General features: G+C 51.8%; 10 protein-coding genes across 10 annotated transcripts; 5 read left to right on the forward strand and 5 right to left on the reverse strand.

Moving 5' to 3' along the window:
- Window positions 1-135: 135 nt before the first annotated feature.
- MGL_2153 (uncharacterized protein) lies at window positions 136-1,743 on the forward strand (the record flags this gene model as incomplete). The annotated part of the gene is made up of 1 exon (XM_001730647.1): window positions 136-1,743. One exon carries the CDS (start codon window positions 136-138, stop codon window positions 1,741-1,743), a length of 1,608 nt encoding a protein of 535 aa, XP_001730699.1.
- An 834-nt stretch (window positions 1,744-2,577) lies between these two features.
- On the forward strand, window positions 2,578-3,642 carry MGL_2154 (uncharacterized protein; the record flags this gene model as incomplete). Its single annotated transcript, XM_001730648.1, has 1 exon — window positions 2,578-3,642. The coding sequence occupies one exon, from the start codon at window positions 2,578-2,580 to the stop codon at window positions 3,640-3,642; it is 1,065 nt and encodes a 354-aa protein (XP_001730700.1).
- Window positions 3,643-5,815: 2,173 nt separating this feature from the next.
- Window positions 5,816-8,161, forward strand: MGL_2155 (uncharacterized protein; the record flags this gene model as incomplete). Its single annotated transcript, XM_001730649.1, has 1 exon — window positions 5,816-8,161. One exon carries the CDS (start codon window positions 5,816-5,818, stop codon window positions 8,159-8,161), a length of 2,346 nt encoding a protein of 781 aa, XP_001730701.1.
- Window positions 8,162-8,315: 154 nt separating this feature from the next.
- MGL_2156 (uncharacterized protein) lies at window positions 8,316-9,890 on the reverse strand (the record flags this gene model as incomplete). The annotated part of the gene is made up of 1 exon (XM_001730650.1): window positions 8,316-9,890. One exon carries the CDS (start codon window positions 9,888-9,890, stop codon window positions 8,316-8,318), a length of 1,575 nt encoding a protein of 524 aa, XP_001730702.1.
- A 354-nt stretch (window positions 9,891-10,244) lies between these two features.
- MGL_2157 (uncharacterized protein) lies at window positions 10,245-10,534 on the forward strand (the record flags this gene model as incomplete). The annotated part of the gene is made up of 3 exons (XM_001730651.1): window positions 10,245-10,336; window positions 10,379-10,467; window positions 10,500-10,534. The coding sequence occupies 3 exons, from the start codon at window positions 10,245-10,247 to the stop codon at window positions 10,532-10,534; spliced, it is 216 nt and encodes a 71-aa protein (XP_001730703.1).
- A 158-nt stretch (window positions 10,535-10,692) lies between these two features.
- Window positions 10,693-11,676, reverse strand: MGL_2158 (uncharacterized protein; the record flags this gene model as incomplete). The annotated part of the gene is made up of 4 exons (XM_001730652.1): window positions 10,693-10,774; window positions 10,825-11,468; window positions 11,516-11,625; window positions 11,670-11,676. The coding sequence occupies 4 exons, from the start codon at window positions 11,674-11,676 to the stop codon at window positions 10,693-10,695; spliced, it is 843 nt and encodes a 280-aa protein (XP_001730704.1).
- Window positions 11,677-12,666: 990 nt separating this feature from the next.
- On the reverse strand, window positions 12,667-17,769 carry MGL_2159 (uncharacterized protein; the record flags this gene model as incomplete). Its single annotated transcript, XM_001730653.1, has 1 exon — window positions 12,667-17,769. The coding sequence occupies one exon, from the start codon at window positions 17,767-17,769 to the stop codon at window positions 12,667-12,669; it is 5,103 nt and encodes a 1,700-aa protein (XP_001730705.1).
- Window positions 17,770-18,557: 788 nt separating this feature from the next.
- On the forward strand, window positions 18,558-20,319 carry MGL_2160 (uncharacterized protein; the record flags this gene model as incomplete). Its single annotated transcript, XM_001730654.1, has 5 exons — window positions 18,558-18,758; window positions 18,801-18,857; window positions 18,910-20,043; window positions 20,128-20,242; window positions 20,288-20,319. The coding sequence occupies 5 exons, from the start codon at window positions 18,558-18,560 to the stop codon at window positions 20,317-20,319; spliced, it is 1,539 nt and encodes a 512-aa protein (XP_001730706.1).
- On the reverse strand, window positions 20,284-21,135 carry MGL_2161 (uncharacterized protein; the record flags this gene model as incomplete). The annotated part of the gene is made up of 1 exon (XM_001730655.1): window positions 20,284-21,135. One exon carries the CDS (start codon window positions 21,133-21,135, stop codon window positions 20,284-20,286), a length of 852 nt encoding a protein of 283 aa, XP_001730707.1.
- A 664-nt stretch (window positions 21,136-21,799) lies between these two features.
- On the reverse strand, window positions 21,800-24,967 carry MGL_2162 (uncharacterized protein; the record flags this gene model as incomplete). Its single annotated transcript, XM_001730656.1, has 1 exon — window positions 21,800-24,967. The coding sequence occupies one exon, from the start codon at window positions 24,965-24,967 to the stop codon at window positions 21,800-21,802; it is 3,168 nt and encodes a 1,055-aa protein (XP_001730708.1).
- Window positions 24,968-25,248: the final 281 nt, after the last annotated feature.

Raw genomic sequence — 25,248 nt, forward strand, 5'->3', positions numbered from 1 at the left:
TGGGCTAGATCGCGTTCACCCACAAGTATCGCGGGCAACACCACCCGCCTTCACCCCACGACTCCAAACCCCCAACCTTGCTGATATTTCTCTCTTTTACCCGACACGCGCTTAACACAAGTCATGTCGGAGCCCATGCCGCGTTTGGTTTTGATTCGCCACGGCGTTACGGAGTGGTCCAAGTGTGGTAAGCACACAGGACGCACCGATCTCCCATTGCTGGAAGAAGGCATGGCAGAAGCGTCGCAATTTGGCGACCAGCTCGTTGGGTTTTCTAATGACGCCATTCTTTGTCCCTCCCGCATCGGACATATCCTTCGGAGTCCGCGCCAACGGTGCGCACAGACACTGGAATGTGTACTGGGGAATGACAAGCAGCGGCAGCTCTTAGGCCTTCCCGATGTTAAGGTGTTGGACGACTGCCGTGAGTGGGATTATGGGGCGTATGAAGGAATTACTACAGTGCACATTCGACAAAGTGTGCCGGAATGGAACATCTATGAACATGGCACACCAGATCACGAGACAGACCCCAACCTACCAGGCGAATCTCCTCAGCAGATTAGTGAACGTGCAGATCGCGTCGTACGTTGTATTCGTGCGATGCACCAAAGTACACGGAAGGATGTCGTTCTATTCACACATGGCCATTTTAGTAGCGTTCTGATCGGTCGCTTCTTGGGTCTCTCTATGCATCTGTCGAAGGCTGTCACCATGGGCACCACCGGCACAGCCATTTTGACTTACACACACCATACGTTCAATGAACCGGTCCTTGGTGGTCTCCTGTCGCCCAACTTTGATGTGCAATCCAACAGCGTCGCTGTGCGAGGAAAGGTCCATGAAGAGTACCAGTATCTTAACCTCGTGTCATCCATCATCCGTCACGGAGAAATACGCGCCGATCGCACAGGAACAGGCACCATTGCTCAATTTGCGCCTACTCGAACCCTCAAATTCGATCTGAGCGGCGGGAAGCTTCCTCTACTTACGACGAAACGTGTGTTTTTCCGCGGCGTTCTCGAAGAGCTTCTGTGGTTTATCGCCGGTTGTACTGATGCCAAACGCCTTTCTGAGCGCGATGTGCACATATGGGATGGAAATGGCTCTCTAGAATTCCTACAGAGACGCGGATTGTCGCATCGCCGCGAGGGCGATCTAGGTCCAATCTATGGCTTCCAGTGGCGTCACTTTGGCGCCAAATACATCGACGCTGACACGGACTACACGGGGCAAGGTGTAGATCAGCTCGCTCAGGTAATCCACCAAATCCGTCACAATCCAGCAGACCGCCGCATTTTGCTTTGTGCATGGAACCCGGCGGACCTGGATTCGATGGCCTTGCCGCCATGCCATATCCTTTGTCAATTCTTCGTGTCGATGCCCACGACGGACGCGATGTCTAAAGGCCAACGGCCGCGTCTCAAATGCCAGATGTACCAGCGATCTTGCGATCTTGGCCTCGGTGTGCCTTTCAATATTGCTAGCTACAGTTTGCTCACGCACTTTATCGCTGCCGTGACAGACTGTGAGGCGGCCGAATTCACACTCGTGATGGGGGATGCACACGTCTACTTAGACCATGTCCATCCCCTGCAAGAACAGCTGAGACGCACGCCCCGAGCCTTCCCCACGGTTCACATTCGTCGAAATGTCACTTCTATCGACGAAATTCGTCCTGATGATGTGCAACTGCTTAATTACTCTCCGCACGGCAAAATCAACATGCAGATGAGTGTGTAAGCGCACACCGTCGCCGCATGTCCTACCATGCTCCACCCCTCCCAGCATGCAGCGCGCGATCACGTGCAGTAGCCCCAACAAGTCGCGGACTAGAAGAAGATGGCGCTTCCTTCCAAATTTGGGACCAAAGTGGAGCTGATTGTCACCCAACGCAGAATTTGGGCCACTCATAGTAAGACTTGCATGTAGTGTGCTAGTTTACGTTGGTTAGCACATGAGATCGTGGGGTAAAAAGTCTTCGCATCAACGCCGAAGTGGACAACGATTACTACATTCGATCTTACCCTAGGCGCGAGACACTCATTCCTTTAGGACTTGGTGGTATCCTGCAAAAGTTTCTCAGAGAACCTCCGGCTCTCGCATTGCTTCGCCCAAAACCACCCGTCGTCCGTTCTGACGTACGGTCACCCCTCCTAGTCATTTTCTCGCTGTCCACCACCTATTTATACCTTCTTGTTTCGTCTTCTAGCTTGACGTGATTTTTCGACTGCATCTACTCACAACACCACAAGCATCGACCAACGAACTATGGTGCTGCCAGAGCGTTATTCACTATCGACGCCGGCTCAGCAGCCACATAGCATGGCTTGGGCGCCTAACCCGAAAGTGCTGATGGCAATACGCATCATATTTACAATTTTGGTATGCTTGATGGCGCTCGCATCGGCTATCATGACGGCGATCATAATTAATTATTTTCTCAGTCATCGACCAATGGTATTTCCTCCCCTCAGCTCCATGATCTTCATTCTATTTATGGGCATTTTCACATCTATCATGTATTTTGGATACTATATTTTCTTGCCCTCACTCAAGATGATGCGTCGTGGAAGTATGATGAGTGTGTTGTTCACCATGAAACTGGAGATATTATTTCAATTTGCGATGTCGGCTATCTGGATCAGTGGTGCATTGGCGTATGCGGCTGACTACCGAGGACATGAAAACTGCCAGTGGAACGGATACTACCACTACCCAAAGCCGTCCAATTGGAACCACTTGTGTGACATGATCAACTGGGTCGTCGGTATGGCCTATGCTACGTTTGGTATCCAGGCGGCCTTCTTAGCTTTTGATCTGCTTGTGGGCGCTTATATTTTCATGTTCCTTGACCAAGATTCTATCAGTGAGCCATTCTATGAATGGGGGAATCGCGCATGGGAATACAAACACAAGCCTGCTGCTCCACTCTCGTCCGTCCACAATCCCATGTTGTATCATGCAAATCCAGAGGCACGTGGCGCGAGGATGTACGGCCCACACTATGACGAGAAGTACTCCTACGATAGCACTCTCCGCGAAAGCTATTCCGACAAATGGTCTCGCTCGACGCTCGCAGAGCATCCTCCGAATCGCCGCGGTGTTGCCTACAGTGATCCAAGCGTCTCGGATCGCATGTCCGATGAGTCCAGCACGCTTGCGAGCGAGACCCGTTACTACGGTGGCACGTATTCGCGCAGCAGTGCGAACAGCCGCCGTGCAGGTTTAGCCGAAGCTCCTAGGCCCGCTGGTTCAGGCGGCACAAGCTCCGGCGGAGCGCCATCGTGGAAAGCACCCAGTGTCACCACCGATAGCGGATCGACTCGTGCACCTGTCTCAATCCGTGCTAAACCTAGAAAGCCACGGCACGCATCAGCACCTCAATCGCTCGGCTCACGTGGTCGCCGTGGTACGTCTTATCTGAGCCGCGACTCGGACACGCTGGATGATCACTCTGAAGTCACTGAGTCTATGATCAACTCGCGCGCATATGATGACAACGATTTCATGCCTGCCGGCCGAGGTGTCTCATCCAGGCGGATTCGTCGCCACCGAAATGTGGATGGTGACGATGCTGATGATTATGATACTGATGACGATGATGGATGGCATCTCCGCGAAGATGCATACCTGGTCTAGGCCCCGATACCCCGCTCGATTTGTATCTTATATGTTCCAATTTGTTCAGCTGTGTATGTATGAAAAGTTTCTTCTCCCTGGGCCGCCTTATTCTTTCCTCTCTCCACCTTCATGGCCACTCACAACCACATTCAAATCTTCATACCCTCATATGGGCTTTTTCATTTTGTTCTTCCGATTGTCCTCCTCATTGGAGATGAATGTCTCTCATGTGCCTCTTCTTTCTTCGCTGTTACATCAAATGATTCCCTGACACCCGCTTAAGAACGTATTTGAAGCATGTTAATAAAGTATAGTATGTTTGCTATAATAGTTGTAGTACATGTATGGTACGATTTGACATGTTGATGAGAAGATCGTATGTGGCCAGTGTTGGTGCCATGCCCAGTGTCGGGACCAAGTGCTCGCGCATGAATCATCATTGCTCGTTCTAGTTTGGCCAATGTGGCATCAAATTTGTGTTTCCGCACTATCGCCATCTGTCGAATGGCCAGAATGAAAAGATAAATTATCCTCGCAATGGCTGCGACGTTCAGAGTTTGTGCCAGATGTTTCGAAAGAATCTGGCATCGCAGTAGCGCCAGGTAGCCAGCGTTGTGCTAACAATTCACCACACCTTCGCATGTGTGAATCGGTCTTATCGATGAGTTGTTGGGCTTCCTGGTCGCGAGATTCTGACATTTGGGATTGAGACAATAAAAGCGATAGTTTGAGCGAATCAGATAGCAAGTATAGTGATTGCGCCGCACGAACCATACTATCAGCACGAGTTTCGAGCAAGAATGATTCACGATGCACGTCAAAATGATCCTTGTCACCAATCTAGATGTATAGTTAGCATTGAAAACGCCCAAAGGGGGGCACAGCTACATACACGTCCAAGATTGATTATTTCTTTAAAATTGTCCAGGAGTACGCGTGTGTCAGTGTCAATTTGCCGATTTACTGCCTCTTCAAGGGCATCGAGGCGCGCCGCATGTCCAGTGGCATGGTCGTGCTGATGGGGATCCATGCTGCATATGCTGTGTTAAAAAGCGTGAATGAATACCTACAAGCCACTCGTCAACACCAATGATTGCGTATGCTCTCCATATCTTGGACACGCGCAAGAAAGGCCTCACCTGCTCGTTGGGAATTGCATGTAAGAGACGTTTACTACTCCACATTATTTTTACCTCGTTCACACAGCCAGCCAGCTAGCCAATCAACCCGACTGACTGATACAAGGTCGAATAGGCGGCGAGCGCTCTATGGAAATCACTCACAATATGCGCAACGTATTGATCATTCTATACACATGATTCCATGAAACAGTGGGCATGCGATTCTGCGATCAGCCACCCAGCGGCACTACGAAAGCTGAATAATGTCCACTTCACTGCATGCATAAGTATGTTGGGAAGTACAGACTCGTTGCGCCGGAATAAAATCACGGCCATGTCTCCACTCCTATGTTGAAACCCAAACTGATGACGCCATGCTCGGATTCGGAACAAACCCTCGTCTCATTTTAAAAACGAAAGGGGAAATAATTTCGAAAATACCAATCTTGGCCGCTAGTCATGCCAGCTCTTTGTCGAATTTGTCTGTCTGCCTGTCTACACGACATCTTTTTCTGGTTCATCCCTGGTGGAATCTCGAAGTTGGGGGCGTCGAACTATCTGCTGTATAGTGGATCCTTCCGGCCGACGAAGAGCGAGAACTAGCCGGTATTTCCGAGCAGCTGATCCGCTTCTGTGACCTGTGGTAGCCATTGTTTGGTCTCTGCTGTGTACAGGAACAGGTTGTTGTGGCGATGAGAGAAAGTAACTTCAGCAACCCAACACAAAACCGGGCATGCTTGTCTATTAGTGCTGTTGTGTATGATCGCCGTGGTACGTATGCTCAGGACATGGATTGTGCAGTGGTATCGATCGATGTGGGAACCTGTCATCCACGAGTCGGCCAGTTGATCTTCTCCTCACCCCCTCCCCCCTCTTTTTAAACCTTGTTTCCCATCAGCCCCTCTTCAGGATGATCTCATATAATATAGAGTCAAGCACGGAATACGCTTGAGGAGTCTATGACTTTCTCTGTTGCATCTGTCGAAAACTTTAATCTGATCTCTCGGGGCGCTTCTTATCTATATTCCATCGCCATGCCACAACCATGTCCTTTTCTGATCTGCTCTTTCATGTTTTCTAACAAAAAATCAGCGCTGGATTGTACGGCGACATTGCCGCTTGTCAATTCATTGAACCACTTTGCATACCTTGCATCTACATCACCGCGGATCCGCGAAATGGTCATGCTCGATGGCGGTCTAGAGAGGCTCATCCACATCCTTCGTCGTCCGCCCCAAAATGTATCTGGAATGATGATGTTTGATCGGGCGTCCTCTTCCTTGAATGAGATTCAGGCTAATTGGAAATGGAGTCTGGCGTTCCAGTGCGTTGTCAACATTGGCGTGCGTGGTAGCGAGGCTATTCGAACGCGCGTCGTTGAAGCAGGTATGGTGCCGATTATCATCAGAGTTCTAGACAACTATTTAATGACAAGTGATCTGATTCATATCCAGCAACGCAAGGCGCTCGCAGCTGTACGGGAGTGGCCTGCTTCACGACAAGGGTCGCATCACTCCTTATACCCCCCTCAGCCTGCCACTGTTTCAACGGTGCCGCGGCCTGCGACTCCCATGGATATGGATACGATTCACCCGCCTGCTGAGCACACTTATTGGACAGTCGACGCAGACCGCCAGGCCTCACGTGAACTGCTTCCGCTGCACAATAGGATCGCCGGCGATGCAAGTGCAAGCGCAAGTGCTAGTGAGTGTGCCGAAGACACCGAAATGTTCCATGAGGAAGGCGCAAGTCCCAGTGCATCAGAGCTTCTCGCGCCCAAGAATGATGCGCCAGAATCAGAAACACCTCGCGCGCCTCGCACATCTACTTTGCGAGCCGAAGCTGATTCACACATTGATATGGCTCACACACCACGTGCTGGAGCGCATAACGCAACGATGCCAGACGCCATGCAGCAGGACGAGGATGTTCACTTGTGGCAGACACCTACGCCAGTATTGAACCCTCGTGAAGTCGCGCCTGTGCCGCCGCCTGTATACCGCGAAGAAGAGGTCCTTCTTAGTCTTCAGCTACTCGCTTATTTATCGAAGTATCCACACGTTCGACACTTTTTTCACAATGCTGATGTGCGCGAAGACATGATTTTTTGTCCGGAATGGCCTGAAGAGACCCTGCCGAACAGATCTTGGCAGCCTAGCGATTTGCCTCAGTCCAATGTATTTTCCGTGGCGGAACGCTTTACCCACCGCCCGACTCGGAGTTCCACCACACCCAACGTCTTATGCTCGCTCTACCCACGACTCGCTCCAGATATTAAGTACTGGGCTGGTGTTGTCATGCGCAACGCTTGCCGAAAAGACGAGTCACGTGGCGGTATTCGGCAATGTGCCAATATGCTGTGTGGAAAATGGGAGGCATATCCGCGGGAATTTGCCAAGTGTCGCCGCTGTCGCAAGGCCAAATACTGCAGCAAGCAGTGCCAGAGCAAAGGTTGGCAAATGGGACATCGGTTCTGGTGTAGTGCGCGCTCAGATGATGACAAAACGCGCGGTACACACGAATCGCGATCCAATGTCCATACGTCTGTGGCGCTAGACGTGTCTCCCAACAATGATGGGCATGCCGCAGGTACTACGCAGTTGCCACGGGACCCAACGAATGCCAGGTCTGAACGAGACACAGTCTATTCGCGCCCATTGGGACCGCGGCATGTCCCGTCGACATTCCGCGAGAATCAGATGCCATCGTTACGCGGCGTCAGTGCGGCGAGCGCTGATTCCACAGATCTGACAGAATTAAGCGACGATGGTACCAGACAGGGCGAGACATCTTCAACCACGAGTCCTGCAGGCACGAATCATGCCTCGACTGCTGCAGCACAACGAACACTCCCTGCACCAGTCATTGCTGGCGACTTGACAATTCAAGAAGCAGATCCAGCCACAGCCACGTTACAAGCACAGGAGGCACAAAACATCCAGGAACACGGTCCCCTTGACATTGTAGCGGCATCCTGGCCGCCGCCACCCCCCTCTGTTGTATCATCAACGAGTGCTGCTGATATGACGCCATCGTTACAGTCGCAGCCTCAGTCGCAGTCTCAATCAGTGCAGCCATCTGTTCGTTCTACAACCGAAACACATTTTGATCTGGGCATTACACTCCCATCTTCAGGTCAGCTCACTACGTCCCATATTCATGACGGGGATCATTCTGTGTCTACACGTTCACCCTATACGTCGCCATGGCAAAACATGGCAACACCTACAGCATTTCGCAGTGCACACCATGCCCCGCGAGCCATGTCGATGTTTAGCACAGTGACGTCTTCGCCAGTAGCCATTGGCGATGAAACGGTTCACGAAGATCCACCAGCAATCACTCCCACGAGCCAGTGGCTTCCTTCTTGGCATGCTCATGATACGGAACCCTCACGTCTATCGGACCCCCAGTAATTATCTTGCTTTTTCATACTTGCACATGACTCCTTTCCCGACCGATCCATATAAACAATTCAACACATTTACGTACAGAGATACATAGGATACAATGATTTTTTTAAAAAAAAAAGTCGGCTACTTGTATCGTCCTGCATGATTATCACTTTGTCTACTGCGAAGACTTCATAGCCCTATAGTAGTCACTCACCAAGTACAAACTACCACACACCACGACAATCTGAGGAGACGACCGAAGTGGCGAGGCAAGTGGTGTTGGTTGCTTCGCGTGCGTAACAGAATCTAGAGCTTCTTTCAAAGTTGCATATGTTGCCACAGATTTAATGTTGCAGCGCATATCCTCGACCATTGGCACAATAGCGTCTGGTGCGAAAGGTTTGATCCATGGCATGCCTTCCACGGGTGTGGAAAACGGGACTAGTAAAAAACGATGAGAAACGCGTTTTTGACCTTTGACCAATGCATGTAGCATGCCTTTCACGTCCTTACCATTTGAGAAGCCTAGGATCCAAGTGATGGTAAGACTGGTCATGTTACTGTTCGCTATGCAAAGATCAATGTATTGTCTTAATGCTAGAGCAGACGCTTGGTTGTGTGCGCCATCAAGAAGGACTGGAATACTCGTACCTGAAGAATCAAGCAAGGACTTCCACTCACAACGCCCTTCCCAACGATACTGCCGAGCTGCACATGCAATGGCCATTTTGGAAACATCCGGATGCGATTCAAAGAGATGCGTGCGAATTTGCGCTCGAAGCTGATGCCATGCATCAGAAACTATCGTTTGACCAGACGGCGTGTCATGTGCCACACTCCAAAGGGTCTGAAGCGCCGTTGACGCACCAGATATGCGAGCGACGGTGGCTTCTAAAGGAACCGAAACATGGGCCTCGGGCTCGCGATGAGCATAGAAATCTTCACTGAGGCAAGCATCGTGGGCACCATACAATGGAACATGCAGCTCAATCGGTGCCTCAAATACGTGCGGCTCTGTTTGGCGAGACGATGATATAGACGAGCTCGCGACACGAGAATAAACAACACGCGCCTGTTTCATGCAGCACATTTTATGGAGTACACGCAATATGTCACTTGACGCTAAATCTGCGGGCATAGAATCAAACGATGAGTCTTGGGTATCATCACAGTAAGACACAGGAGCTTGATCAGCGATCACGCATAGGCCATGTGGTTTGATGATGCCGGCCTTTTCGCGAGCTATATCTGACAAAGAGTTTCCCAGAATAGTTTCGTGATCACGCGCCACAGGACATATGACACTGGCCAGGACATGGTCGTCAGGAAAGACATTCGTTGCATCGAGCCGGCCACCCACACCGACTTCCATCAACAGCACGTCAGGCTGCTGCGATTTGGGGAGCAATGTAAATGCAAGGAGTGCTTGGACGGTTAATAGCTCAAATGGGGTTGCACCAATAGGCACATCTCGCGCATCGGCGAGGCATGTCTGCCGCACTGCCATGTTCCATGTCAAATCATCAATCGGCTCACCACCGTTGATTCGCACACTGTCACGGGCGGTGATGAGGTGAGGCGAATTAAATCGAGCTGATCGTATTCCTACAGCATGTGTAAGGAACGCGTCAAGGTAAGCAGTAGTACTGCCCTTACCATTAGTGCCCGCTACATGAATGACAGGGAAGCGCACATGAGGTGATCCGACGCGACGAAGAAGCGCCTGAACCCGACCCAAGCCCAAGTCCATCAATCCCTGTGCAGAAAAAACGACGCTGTAATCCTACGTTTGATTGATGAAAAAGATTTGCGCTCGTAGTTCAGCCGTATATTGTAATCGAGGCCCCACTGATTCAAACTGTTTCGTCCTTGCTCATCGAACCAAGAAAATTTAGGTAACGGCGCAACATGCGTGTCATGGCTGGCTCCATTCATGTGAATATGCGCACGCTCCATGTATCACGTGAACAAAAGCGCCAGACCGGGCCGCTTGCTGCGATTGGGTAGGGACGAGAGATTGGGCTTGTGTGGGTGCTCGTTCTGTACGGCATTTGATTTGTAGTACGCTTGATTGATTTGGTTCTTGCCGCTAGGATCTCAAGCGATGTCAGGCTGGACAACGATCTGGGTACTTTTTGCGGCCATTCTGACAGGCGCTGTTTCTTGGTACACGACACCGAAAGGACCAAATCAACTGTATGTTGGGGCATTTGGAGAACGACTTACACCGATATCTAGCTTGATCCGAACCAGCGTGATCATGGTGCTGGCATGCTGCTATATGATGTGGGCGTGCGCATACCTTGCGCAACTTCATCCGTTGATACGTACGTACCTTTAGCGACTGACGAGATACCAGAGCCAAAACGAGGTGATGTACGTTTCTTTGACTAGAAATAGTCTTCGTCATTTTTGTGCATCTATCGATCCATTCCTTTGTACACTATATTCATTGGGTATGCACAAAGTCAAGTAAAAATTTCGTATGCGCGTACTTCACCATTGTTTTCGTAAGACTTAGATGAACGGAGAAAGAGTCTATGCTTAGATTCCTACCCAGCGGTCGTGAGGTAATGCGTGTCATCGCTCGCTTGGTAGATATAGCCATCATTCGCAAGTTCATCAATGGCATCCCTGTAGAGTGTGAGAAAGTCACCGGTACACAAATACATAAAGAAACGTACTGGATTTGAGTAACATCGGCATGTTTGCTACAGCGCTTTATAATCTGCTGTACATCGACACCTTCGGGCCAGTCTGGTGCTTCGGCAGCAATAGCTTGGTAGATCCGCCTTTGTAACGGAGACAAGCTGGATAAATCAGCTGCCATGCTGTCGGCTGTCTGCATAGCGGAGTCGTCATAGACAGACGCATCTATGCCGTGTGTAGATGACACGTCTGTTTTGGTGCTTCGCATACCCTCGGCTTTGATAAGCTGCAGATGCGTGTATATCACATCTAGTTGGTGATAGAGGTACTCGTTATGGTCTTCAAGCTTGTTGACCGTGGCCGCTGTAATATTGCGTTTATTGTTGAAGGACTTAATTTCACCCAATACACGCACAAACTGATTCGGTGCAAACTCATCAGCCTTCGCACCCTCGTCAAGAGCATTATCTATCCATTGTCGCACATCGAGTTGACCTGTTCCATCGTCCAAAGTGTATTGGATATTGGTGGCATTACGATTGGTTTGGCGGATCCATGCCACCAATGTGACCTGACTGAGCTCAGCACCATCGAACTCGAACGGTGAGTCTGAGTCTGGCTGTGTTGCATTTAATACCTGCCGCACTGTGACAGGTCTTAGCCAGTTCGTTCCCAAACGCTGGCATTGTCAGTCGCATTATGTTCATAGACTTTTACAAAACGTACGCGTTGTCCAGCCTCGCCACCCTGACTTCCACCAAGGAACCCGCCGCCGACACTCTTTCCATCATCCATGTACCCTGCATAATGTTGTCCGAATGGATTCCCGCTGTATTCTAAGCATGACTGTAAGTGCGCAAGCTAGTAGCTATACACATACCGTCCATGGCACTGCAATGTCCGTTCAAGGGTGAGGAAGTGCTGCGAAGTGTCGCGTCGACGCGTCGCACTCAAATCGACAGATGGATGCAGGGCTGAATAAGCAAATCGACCTGACCACTTCCTCAGGCACACACAGACAGGCTCTGCGTCGTTCGAGAAGTTCCAGCGTCGCAAGCCAATTGTGTTTCACACATTTCAAGAGGACCACACCCGGCGGCACACAGGGACAGTGTGTGCCTAGCCATGACGCGCACCTTGCGCCCGGTACATGGATCCGGCACATCCACGCCAGTCCGACTTCGTAAATTGCATCGACTCGTGCTTGAGAACTTGCGGCTGCTCGCACAGGAACTGCATGTCCTCCACCGCATATGGTACAAAGGCGCGGCGCAGTTTCGACACATGGTATGGTGGCGGCCCATCCAGCGGGTAAAGAAACTAGGAACTCGCACTACAACAGGCATCCTTGCTTCGAGTGTGCCGCTTGCGCGAGGATCGATGACAACGGCACAAAGCCCTACCACACCAGAATCACCTGTTCTTGGCGTCCAGGTGCTCACGAACATCGCCACTGTGTATGCAGCTTGTTGGAACGAGACATGTGTGGCTTGGGATACGTACGATCATCTCACTCACAGCAGACTTCCTCGACACGAACGCCCAGCTTCCCAGCAGACAATAGATGCCGCAAGCTCGGCGCAATTGCTCGATGCATTGGTACAGTTTACGCGCGCACTTGAGTGCATGGAGGAATGCAGTCGCCAGTGTTATTCGTACGTTTCGAGACGACATGCCCTTACATCGCTACTCACAGCCTAATTCTCGCACACCTGCGGACTCCTCCTGCACCTATGCATGCGCCCACTTGTATGGTGCTTTTAGCAATCTGTGCTCGTATATGCACATTATGTGACACATTAGTCCACGGTCATGGAAAAAGTGAGAGTCTCGAGGGTTGGATCGGTAGATGATAATACAAAGAGAATCAGCAAGCACTATGGCATGTAGGTATGCGGTGCCATAGAATGAGCTGGCAACGCTGGCGGCGCTGGCGGCGCTATTGGTGTTTGGGTGATAGAGGATCGGTCAAGAGGGGGCATGGAGGAAGCATGCGGCACATGCGGCGGGATGTGTTGGCCTGATGACATGGGCGGAGCCATCGTCGGAAATGTCTGCGACGTTGCGTCTGGACGCATAGCGGTAATACTCGGGAGTCGTGGAGGTGGCATAGTTGTAGATGGTGGTCCTGGGTGCCACATTGATGGTGAGCGGATGTACGAGGCCCAGGGCACGAGACCCTCCATAGCCATGCGCAAAAGATGTGTGCCGTCTGGATCATCGTGTGCCAAACTAATATGAGGTCCCAGTAAGACATGGCAATCAGGTGCAATCTGACACACGATGGATTCACCATCCCATCCCATGGGATACGCATTCATCATCGCTTCAGACACACCGCGTCGTAACAGGTTCGCCCGCCCTAGACGGTGGCGCTCCTCTTCCGATACAGGCAGCGATATAGTAGGACGTTGGCTAGGTGGCGGGCGAGCAAGTGGCTCAAGACGCGCGCGTTTCGCTGGAGGGGCATGTGATAATGAAGCGGGAATGTGACTGGTAGTCGAGTCAGTCACTGGCGCGGATGCTGATGTCGACGCACCGGACTCGTCATGGATGGAGGGACGAAAATGAGCTGGTCTTGCAGCCGCTGCTACTGCACTTGAATCACCAGCAGAATGCGACAATTCGGCCGCCGGGATGGCTGGCTCAAACTCGCACAGATGAAGAATGATGCGCCTGGGCGCGACGCATGCCTGCCGCTTGAGAACGGGTGTGCTCTGAGACTTGAGACTGCCCGCCACGTCGACAAAATAGTCAGGCTGTGAGGGTGCTGCAGGGTCAGTTTCTCCTGTCACGTCGCGGATTTTGACGTCCGCATGCGCATATTTGATGCGTTGGCGGAAGCAGCACACAGGGCAAAACCACTTGTCCTGCAAAGCAGTCGTATCTTGGATACACATGCATGCGCTGTGGAACCAATGTGAGCACCGATCACATTGCACCATAGTGCCATTGTCGGGAGCGCCACAGAAGCAGTACATGTCAGGAGGCAAGGAGGCCAGGCGAAGCTCTTCACGGAAGGTGAAGCGCGCACGTTTTGCCCGCTTCCGTGGCGGTGGCGCTCTAGCAGGTGCGCGAGGCTGTGCAGTAGCTGCGACTTCTTTCGTTTGAGACAAAGACATGGAGGAGGAGGAGGCTGAGCGCTTGCCCTTGAGCGAGGTCGAGCCAGAATGCATGCGAGGTGTGATGTGAAAGGCAGGTAAAAACACGTCTAGGACATTCGGTACGTGCTGATGGTGCTGCGGAGCTGAGTCACCCAGTAAAAGCACATCAATAGGGCATGCGAGTGCGCGACGTGCGATGTGACGCAGTTGAGGACTCGGTGGTGGCAAGTCGATAGCCTGACCCGTTTTGGCCGGCGCATCAATGAGAATCGACGGCAAGCGCCCTGCTTGGAACTGCATGGCGACTGCCACGCCAAATTCAACTGTGGCTCGCACTGCCGCTTGGAGCCGTACAAAGTTCACTGGCACAAACCGTAGCTGATCGCGCTGGTACTTCGCGTTCTGCAAAAGGGCCACCAGAGGAAGCTGCGAAATAGCACGTCGATTCGTGAGCCATGTGCGAAGCTGGGTGACATCGCAAAAGGCACAGCGCCAGCCGCGGGATGGCTTGGTTTTGCGATCCAGGCATCGCAAATGGTACACAGTACAGCACTGCGCGCATGCCACACTTGTTGTACGATCCGTCCGTGCCTCAAAGCAAAGGCATGGAGCTTCGACAGAGCGCGGTGCAGGATACGGTACCGGTGGATACGACAGGATAGGCGCGCACGTGGGTGCATCGCAAGCGCCACGATTGACCGCCTCTGCGTTCGCGGTGCGAATGGTGCGCTCGCAAAATTCCCGTACAGCCTCGATCGCATCCGGTCCCGAAAGTTGCAGAATGTGCGCAAGCTCAGCATTCCATTCATCATGCAATACAATAGCCGCCTCGATGGATGCGGCGTGTGGCAGTTCCACACGCGCCGCATGCGCGTCGGCGAGCACCTGCCGGGCCTCAGACAGATATGGCACATGATCCGGTACATCGCTCGTACGGAGTTGGGCGCTGGGGTGCGTGTGTTCATACACGGTGGTGATGGTGCTGTGCCATTGGGCCGCTTTGTGCTCAAGTGCATGGACACGAGCACGAATGTCTGACGACGTAGCGACATCAGCGGGTACGTTGAGCAAGTCATGCAAAGCCGCTTGGGAAACGACGGGCGATTGCTCGAGAAGTGCAAGGGCAGCACTGTCCCAAGCCATGCCGCGCTGCATCCGCTGCTCTAGAGTCAGACGCATAGGATGCGACGCACTTATGCCGCAGGCATTGGCCTCCTTTTCCAGCTCGGCAACTTCGTCGCGTGTCAGAAAGCCCGAGCCAATGTCCTGGACTTCCGAGAACCAGCGCACATGGGCAATCCAGCGGTGGAGAGCGGCCACTTCCGGAAGGTCGACATGCAAAAGCTCACCCTGCGCCAAGACGCGCTCCGCTTCATCAACGTAGGAGAGAGCATCGCGAGTCTCTGCATCACGATCAAGGTACGTGCTGGCCTGCGCGCAGAAAGCATGCATTTGATCAACGACTGCATTCAGCTGCTGCAGCTCAGGCGCATCGAACGGGAGTGAGACTGCGCGCTCGTGCAGTGCAAGGAGTTTCGCCGGCGAGCGGTCCACGGCTACTGTCGATTCAGATGACGCACAAGAAGAATCAGTGGAAGTGGAAGAGATACCTGGCCCCGCAGCCGACCCTGATCTACGCAAGGTAGACTCACCTCTTTTGGGCTCAACAGCTTTCGCACGGCGACCTCCTTGCTTGGCCTGGCGCTTCGATAAGAACACGCGCGCCTGCTCAATCCACGGCTCAGCGCGAGATAAAAATTGCTCCAGACACGCGTGCTCAGGAAGCCGAAGAGGAATTTTCTCGCCTTCCTGCGTAAGCATGCGCAAAGTACGCAAGGGCGGGCGTGGATGCTGTACTAGGAAGCGGCGTACACGTTGCTGCCAGGCCAGTGGTGCAGCAGCACGCTCAGCGAGCCGAGATGCGTGTGTTCGGAGAAAATCGTCCGAGTGGCGCACACGAAGCATCCATGTGGCGGGATGGCGGCCGTGGACCTGTTCAGCATGGGCAAGACACGCTGCCTTGGACGCGGCAGAATGTAGTGACACGACATGACTTAGGTAGCACAGTGTCTTGCAGTGCGCACAAGCGACTTCCACGTCCTGGTCAAACGGCTCTTCATCCACGTCCGGCCCAGCCGCACAGATTGACGAGCGAATCCGTGCACGGCCAGCCAGTTCACGTGACACCATATCATCAAACGCCGGATGCAACCATGCAGCCGTACTGAGCTGCTGGCTGTGCAACGCAATGGATACAAGGAGTTCATCGTGCGAGAATACAGGCTGCCTGGCGTGCTTCTGATACCGTCGTACGCATTCAAGGCCTTGCATTACCCAGTCTGGAAGCGCGAAATTCACAGCCTCATTCAGATTGAAACCGTGATTCAGTCCTGAATGATACGCCTTCGGATACGTCACGACAAACTCGTTCGGATGCTGGTTGCACGCATACATACGCACGCCTTCGCGCTTCGCAAGCTCAGGGCTCATCATTGTGACGAGCTGCAGCAGCAGGTCTGGACACGCGGCAAACAATTCCGGCGCGATCCGCTCCATTGCTGACTCAAACGCCTCGGCATGCGCCCCCGGCACACCGTACCAAGTCTTTGTCGCACCAAAATGCTGATAGTTGATCGAGTAGGTATAATGGTCTTCATTGTGCCAACAAAAAGCGGAGAACATCATGCCAATGTAGATCCATGGCGCCGTCATCCCGCTGATTTCCGAACGAATATACCGCAAGAGCGAGCCATGCAAGATTGGCAGATTGTTCAGGTTCCACCCGCTCCGCGCATAGGCATTGCGCGGATGCCCCTCCATTGTCGGCGACGCATGCCCATGCGTCGTCGAGTGTACGTCAGCGCCGTATTCGACGTCTACGAGCTCTTCCGCACTGTGTACGAGCCGCCAGAACTCCGCTTCCACACGGTCTTCGCGCTCAGAGAGCGATATGGAATCCCAGTCTGTCCACCCCGCTCGCGATGCCCACAATTGCTCAAATGCGTGGCATCGGCGCCAGAAACTGTACAAAGAATGTGTTTCGCCATCATCAAAGCCAAAGTCACCGCCTGTGCGCACCAGGCACGTCGGGCAGATCCAGTCGCCTCGCGGCACTTGACTAAGCGGTGGCGTCACACACTTCAAATGGTACGACTGTTCGCACTCAGCGCACGTTACAATAGGTTTCGCATGCCCCTTGCAAACGCTGCAATCACTGCACGCCGTCGTGCGCTCTTGTGTATTCGTTACGGTTGGCAGCGGGCCTTGCGATTTTGCATCGTCACCGTTTGCTTTGCTGAGTCGCAACTTCTCAATAAACGCTTCAAACGGTTCCACAAGGCGTGCATATGCCGACTGCAGCGCACTCACACATTTCGGTGTATTTTCCACATCGTAGCCGAGCCTCTGTGCCACGTCTGTCCACGAATCAGACCCACACACAGCAACAGCACGTTTAAGTGCATACAGATCAATAGGTCGATGACTTAGCTGAGGAATATGAACACGCCCGTGTCCCTGCTGGGCATGAAATTGCTCAAGCTGTTCGACGTAGTTCTGAGCGACACGCCCCTCTGCACTGAGTTCATTCAGTCGTTGTACCCGTGTGCGGAAGCGGAAGGTCGATTCGTCCACGCAAAAGTCCATATGCCAGCCAGACGGGGGCACAATCTTAGCAATTCCATACTCAGCACCATTGCCACCATCTGCGCGTGCTGTCCATTCGATGTATTTGAGTGGGTCTTGGAACTCATCCCATGTCGGGTAAAAGACAGGTGCATCTTCCAACTCGAAAAGACGTGGCTTTGTCCGAGCAGGCATGTGGCGTGGCGTTGTTGCGCCTGTAGGAATGGGTGGTGGCATGTGCTTATCGGCCATACCATGCACAGATGTGTCAAATTTTAACGATGGTGTGTATGTTATTCGACTTGCCTTATGAGTAGCACGTCGCAATGAATGAGGTGGCGCTGGTAATGCCACTGACATTGACGGCGATGAAGACTCGCCTTTCTTTGCCAGAGCATGGAGCGCCTGTGTTTTACTTCGCCGTGTGGCGGCATCAGCCACAGCTTGGGCCTCTAATGTATCCTCGTCGACACCATCGATAAATCGCCCCAAATCACGAGATGAGACAAGTTCAGGAACTCTGCGTATCGCTCGAGTAGATCCCGATTGTCGTGGCGAGAAGGCCTTCGCTGTTGTTGTGGACAACGATGAGGTATCGCTGCCCTCCTCTTTCAAACCTGCGTTCAAAGGCCCTTGCAAATTCGAACACACACGCCCATGATCAACGAGCGCGGGCATTTGGACCGTAAAGCTCGATAGAGTCAAGTGGGCTTGATAGCCAAATGCGCGGAACCCTGAATGTGTATGTGTGTTGGTGTCTGAGTGTACTGCGTGTGTGTATTCTTGCGAAGTACGACAAGTGGGGTAAGTCCGTTGGCTTGTGACCGAGTGAAAATTATCTTGCTAGGCTAAGCGGCACACGTATTTCTCTCTCTGTCTGGGAGCTCTAGATCTCTATTCGAAGCATTGTGGCAAACGCTTTGACCAGGTAGCACACCTATGCAAAAATATCTACTACAACATCTCTACAGTCTCAGATAAACACTGCATTATTTAGAACCATCCCAACATAATCACGGCCATCTGAGCCGAGTGCCATCATGCGCCCTGTACCATGGCTTCATCGCGCCTCTAACCCGTTGGAATTCAATGAAAACGTGAATCTCGAGTGGAGTGGAGCACAAATGCGCCATGGTTGGTCACGTGAAGGTGCACTCTCTTGTGCACACACGCACACATCCGAAGGGGACACGCGTCAGTCAATCCAGCATCCTTTGAGCCACTACGTCAATAGCGACATGGTATGTCTTAATCCCTCTTGCTTTCACCCCTAACATACGCAGGGACAAATACCCAGTGGTAACGCTGCTGGACGTGGACAAAAGAAAGATACGAACAAGGTACGTTTGATAGAGCATCCAAAGGATTCAGGAGATTAATCCAATCTTGCAGAAAAAAGAGCCGAAGAAATGGGAACCTCCTGTGCCTACACGCATTGGGAAGAAGAAAAAGAAGCACTCTGATTCAGCAGCAAAGCTACCGGCGGTTTATCCTACGACACGTTGTCGACTAAAACTCCTGAAAATGGAGCGTATTAAAGACCACTTGCTACTAGAAGAAGAGTTTGTTATGAACCAAGATCGACTCCGCCCGAAAGATGATCATGACGAAGAAGAACGTACACGCGTTGACGATTTGCGTGGTAGTCCCATGGCCGTTGGCACACTGGAAGAGATTATTGACGACGAACATGTCATCGTTAGCAGCTCAACCGGTCCTGAATATTATGTGAGTATCATGAGCTTTGTCGACAAAGATTTGCTGGAACCTGGATGCAGTGTCCTGCTTCATCACAAAACTATGGCTGTTGTCGGTGTGCTGTCCGAGGACACTGATCCAAGTGTGAACATAATGAAACTAGATAAAGCGCCGTCAGAGAGCTACGCAGACGTTGGCGGTCTCGAATCTCAGATCCAGGAAATCAAAGAGTCTGTCGAATTGCCGCTTACTCACCCGGAACTATATGAAGAGATGGGCATTCGACCGCCCAAAGGTGTCATTCTCTATGGTGTGCCTGGTACGGGTAAAACGCTTTTGGCCAAAGCTGTAGCCAATCAGACATCTGCGACGTTCCTTCGTGTCGTTGGCTCTGAACTGATCCAAAAATACCTTGGTGATGGTCCCAAGCTTGTTCGCGAGCTCTTCCGTGTCGCAGATGAGCACGCGCCCAGTATCGTGTTCATTGACGAAGTGGATGCCGTGGGTTCAAAGCGATATGACTCGTCATCTGGTGGCGAACGTGAAATTCAGCGCACGCTATTGGAACTCCTTAACCAGCTGGACGGTTTTGACTCTCGCCATGATGTTAAAGTGATTATGGCTACCAACAAGATCGAAAGCCTTGATCCAGCTTTAATCCGCCCTGGTCGTATTGACCGCAAAATCGAGTTTCCCTTGCCCGATCAGAAAACCAAGATGCAGATTTTCCGCTTGCATACTTCTCGTATGAACCTTGATCCTGACGTCAACTTGGAAGAATTTGTCGCAATGAAGGACGATTTGAGCGGTGCTGATATACGAAGTTTGGTACGTAATATTTTCCTTGCTTCCCCCTGCCCTTGGATTTCTATTTTTACATGTTCATGAATACTTGCTGACACATCTCTATAGACCACCGAGGCTGGTCTTCTAGCACTGCGTGAGCGCCGAATGCGCGTCACCAAGAAAGACTTCATCACTGCACGCGAGCGTGTGATAGACCGAAAGAATGAAGGCACGCCCGATGGTTTGTATCTATAGATGCACCTACTGGTCATAACATTGATGTTAGTCTTCATCTTTCGTCTCACGCCTGAGAAATAGATCAATCGCTCCGCTGAATGCTGCAAAGGCCATCGCACTGCTAAATGCTGTCATGGGACCAGTGTTCCTTGCGAGGATACCGCCTGCCAGGAAACCGCCCAAAACTGGATTCACCATATCGTTTTTGGCGCGATAGCTTTCGACACAGCACTCGATCCCTGAATACAATGCACCAACTTTTCCGAAGCCCTTGCCACTACTGTACATGCTGCGACCTGTCTGAATGAAAAATTCCTTTGTACTCTGCATCGATTGGGCTGGCAGTTGTGGTGGTGGCGGTGGCAAATCTTTGAAATAGCTACTACCAGGCAGCTTCGTGAGGAGTTTCTGTGTGGCCGTCTTCGGGGCGGCTTGTTGAAGCGGTGCATTGGAAGCATGGCCTAGATTACTTGCGATTCCGGTAGAGGATAGTGCGCTTTTCGGTGTATTTACACTTGCATTAGTAGAGGCAGTTGTGGCTTGAACAGTTGCATTGATTGATTTCGATCCATTCGCCAATATGCGAGCTTTTTTCGCCTCTTCTTCTTGTTGTAGTTTTTGCGCCTGTTCTGCAGCGGCTCTGTCAATCATTGTCTGGCGAAGAGGGTCGTCGATGGAAAAAGATGCGCTCATGAGGCTAAAGAATGCACCCAATCCGAATCCCAGGACACCAGATATAGCAGCCTTACCAACACATGATTCCATGGCCGATACCACATAGCCTTGGTATTTGAGTGTTTGTCTCAACTGCTCGCGGTGTTCTTCTGTAAGTCCAGGTGGCAAGGGCTCCTTTCCGGGAAGGTATATGGGTGCCACCATGGGCATTTTGTTTGCCATGGTCGGACACGTTCGATCCACGTAGGTTGATGCAGACGACCTCGTGTGTGGAAGATCAATGTCTTCAAAAATGGACCACATTTCTTCACATAGGTCCTCCACGTGACGATTGCAGGCACAATTTAATGGGGTGCACATTGGATAACGTGAAAGGCAGCACGGATATTACATGCCGTAATACAGAGAACGAAAACGACGAGGCATGTTCCGTTCGGGTACATGCAGTATAACACACAAGGTCTGAACGACGACGTTGTCATCGATCGCAACGGTCGCTACTCTTTCGTGAAATTAACTGATCTCTATACTTCGACCAAGACCTCAGAGGTAGCACTCAAATTAAAACTCATTGTTCCAATGCTTCAAATCATTTCCCAACCCTACGAAGAGATATATAGAGCCAAGTCACAAGACATGGACAACATCACGGTGCAAATCAAAAGGACAAACGCCTCACGACTAATCTTTACAAGAAAATCGCGAGCGAATTCATGTTCCCTCAAATGCATCAACATATATATGGATGATAATGAGTTCGCAGAGAAGAGATGTCGATCAATTAGATTAGGCAAGACACACGCTTTTCAATTTCATTGAAATCAGTAACCGCAGGAACGAAGACCTTAACATATCCATCCTGCTGTCATCGTAAACTTGTAGACGCTTACTCATCGTCGTCAACATCGAGACGAGTCTGGAACGAGTACACATCGTGGCCCTCTTCGTTGCCCTTCTCGTGAACAAGCGTAAGACGCTGGACATTTGCAAAGAAGTCCTCAAGTACCTCATTCTTGACCGAGCGGTTACGGCGACCAAGGTTGTCGAGGTATGGGATGCGGCACATCACATAGTACACGAGAGCGCACACCACCATAACACCGAACGAATATGCCCATACACGAACGATGGTCACCATGTCCGTCCAACCGCCGTGAGGGGCAGTGATAGAGTTGCGGTGCTCGGCACCTGACAGCCAACCGAATAGAGCGAAGATAGTGGCAAGGATATCAACAACCGCCACAGCGCCGACGAGCTGCCACGAGGGGAGCGTGATCTCTGACTCGCCGCCACCAAGACGAGTTACGAAAATAAGCCAGTTTTCGGTCAAAGCAACTTCAAGGTACAAGATTTCTTGGATGTTACCGAAGTTCTGGATAATACCACCGCCAGTCAGGAACATCGTAGCACGGCAAATCCAAGTACCACCGGCAAGAAGAAGACCAAGCACGACGGAAATAATCCAGATCTTTGGCAACTGCCATTCAACAGGCTCACGCGAAGCTGGAGCATTGTCGTAAGCAATGGCAATCGTAGCAACATCAGCGAACAAGGCAATGAACACAACCAGGTTGGCGCGGATCGACTCGTTCAAAATGATCATCGAGAGCAACAGGTACACCTCCAGATGGATACACAACGAGATACGGTACTGGATGTAGGCCTTCATACGGTGGAAGATCTGACGGGCCACCTTAATCGAAGTAATGATGGTCGAGAGACCCTCATCCAGGAAGACAACATCGGCAGCAGAGCGGGCAGCGTCCGATGCACCCTCGACAGCAATACCACAGTCAGCCTTCTTGAGAGACGGAGCGTCGTTCACACCATCACCAGTCATGGCCGTAAGGTGTCCACGGTGCTGGAGCATCTCGACGACCTGGTACTTGTGCTCAGGGAAGACCTCAGCGAAACCATCGGCAGCCTCAACGAAGTCGTGAATAGCTGAACCAGCCATACCACCCGAACCAATCAGGCGCTGCGAGTCGTACACCTTAGTTCCGAGCGCGAGCATGCGACAGGTCTCCTTCGCAATCGCAACGGCATCACCAGTGAGCATTTTAACCGACACACCAAGACTCTGGGCCTCAGCGATCGTAGCAGCAGTGTCAGAACGCGGGGGGTCGAACATAGGGAGCAAACCAAGCAGACGCCACTTGCCATCCTCCTGAATTGCAACACCAAGCGAACGGAAACCACGCGCGGCGAAGTCGCCAGCGACCTTACGGTACTGGGAAGCCTGTTCCTGAGGCGGGTTGCAGAGCTTCAAAATAGCGTTAGGGGCACCCTTGGCAGCAACGTAGTCCTTTCCATTCTTAGCGACTTCAGAAGTGATCCGCTTAGACACGGGGTCAAATGGCGTAAAGCGCTTGGTCGTCCATCCAGACTCGAGCTCCTCGACAGCAGCTGGGTAGTCCTTGAGCGTTGTAAGCGTCACCTTGTCGATCGGGTCAAGCGAGCGCACGTTGTGCGAAGAAGCAAGTGCAGCAACGGCCATCATGAAGCTAACATCAACACCCTCAGAAGTGAAAGGTTCATGAATCGAGAGCTTGTTGGCAGTGAGGGTACCAGTCTTGTCGGAGCAAAGCACGTCCACACCAGCAAGCGACTCAATAGCAGTAAGCTTTTGCACAATAGCCTCACGCTTCGCAAGATAGGCAGCACCGACAGCCATCGTCGTAGTGGTGACACACGGAAGACCGACAGGAACACCAATGATCAAGAAAATAAGAGTGTAGATGAGCAAGTTGTTGTCCGATGGGCGAGCAATCTCAATGTTGCGGAAGAAGCCAGCAAACCAGACGACAAGTACAAAGACAATGACGAGCACAAGAAGCGTAGTACCAATGAGGGTCATGACCTTCTGGAAGTGACCACCACCACCGCCTTGGGTAACAAGGGCAGCAGTGCGACCAACAAACGATTGCTTAGCAATGTCCGTGGCAAGCACATAGGCCTTTCCGCGCTTGCAACCAGTGGTGTAGAAGACCATGTCGCCAATGTGCTTGTCGACAGCAAGCGATTCACCAGTGATAGCTGACTGGTCACAAGCAATAATCGCGGGACCCTTGTCGACACCTGAATCATCGTCGTCATCGCCACCCTTCTCGTGCTTTGTCTCTTCCATACGCTGACGGATAGCTGTAGCCTGGGAGAGGTCCTTGTCTTCATAAGCAGCCAGCAGACGACCATCGCAAGGAACCGTCATACCGTCCTCAACAATCACAATGTCACCGGGGACGATTTCACGAGCCTCGATTTCGCGCTCCTGGCCGTCACGAACAACAGTCGACTTGAGTGCAATGCCGGCCTTGAGCTGAGCGACAATGTCACCAGCTTGCTTTTCCTGATACCAACCAACGAATGCGTTAAGCATAAGAATACCGCAAATAACACCAAGATCGATCCAATCACGCAAACCACCGGCAAGACCCACAGCCAGCTCCATCACGTACAGAATTGGACCACGGAAGAAACCGATGAACTTGAGCACGAGATTCTCATGCGGACTTTCGAGCTCGTTGTAGCCGAACATGGCACGGCGCTTAGGCACCTCGGACTCGCTCACACCCTGGAAGACATCGGTCTCGAGCCAAGCCTGAGGGACTTTCTGAGCAACGGTCTCCTCCTCGCCGTTCTTGTTAACGCGAACCTCGCGAACCTTCCACGGGCGCCACATGTCGCGCTTCTTAACGACTCGAATACCGGTATCCTCTTCTTCATCGTCACCGCCCGAACGCTTTTGAGAGCGGATGAAAGCGACAAGTGCTCCATACTCGTCTTCTGGAAGGTCATCGCCATCACCCTGGGGCTCAGCGGGGGCCTGTGCCTTTTCAGTTGGTTGCTGCTGGGCCTGTTCCTGCAGTGCACGCTGCTGAGCCTCCTGCTGAGCATTCACTTGAGCCTGGTACTCAGCATCCATCTCTGGCTGAGCGTAGTATTGCTGCGTTGGCTGCTCATAGTGCTGGCCATAAGCATTCTGGTCGTAGTGCATGACTGTCTCCCCAGCTTGAGTCTGGTAGTCATTACCCTGGTAATGAGCTGGGTTAGTCATAGGGTTTTCTTGAGTGAAAGCATGGTCCGCAGCCACAATTGGCGGCGGGAGCTCGGTTTGCCCGTAGTTGGACATGTCTTGATGATTTACCTTGATGTGACCAGACGCTCAAAGAAGATCCAGATATCCGACAACAAGCTTGAACGTGCTTGTACTTCTGTCCGAGGACACCGCAGGACCTGGGAACGTCAAGGGAGGTAAGGTAGAGAAGGTGTTGTAGATTCTCGCGCCTATTTCTGTTATATAGGACTTCCCGTTTGCTTATTCGAGTTTGTCACTTC

The sequence above is a fragment of the Malassezia globosa genome, assembly GCF_000181695.2.
Source record: "Malassezia globosa CBS 7966 chromosome Unknown mgl_sf_5.1, whole genome shotgun sequence".
In the NCBI taxonomy this organism is placed as follows: domain Eukaryota; kingdom Fungi; phylum Basidiomycota; class Malasseziomycetes; order Malasseziales; family Malasseziaceae; genus Malassezia; species Malassezia globosa.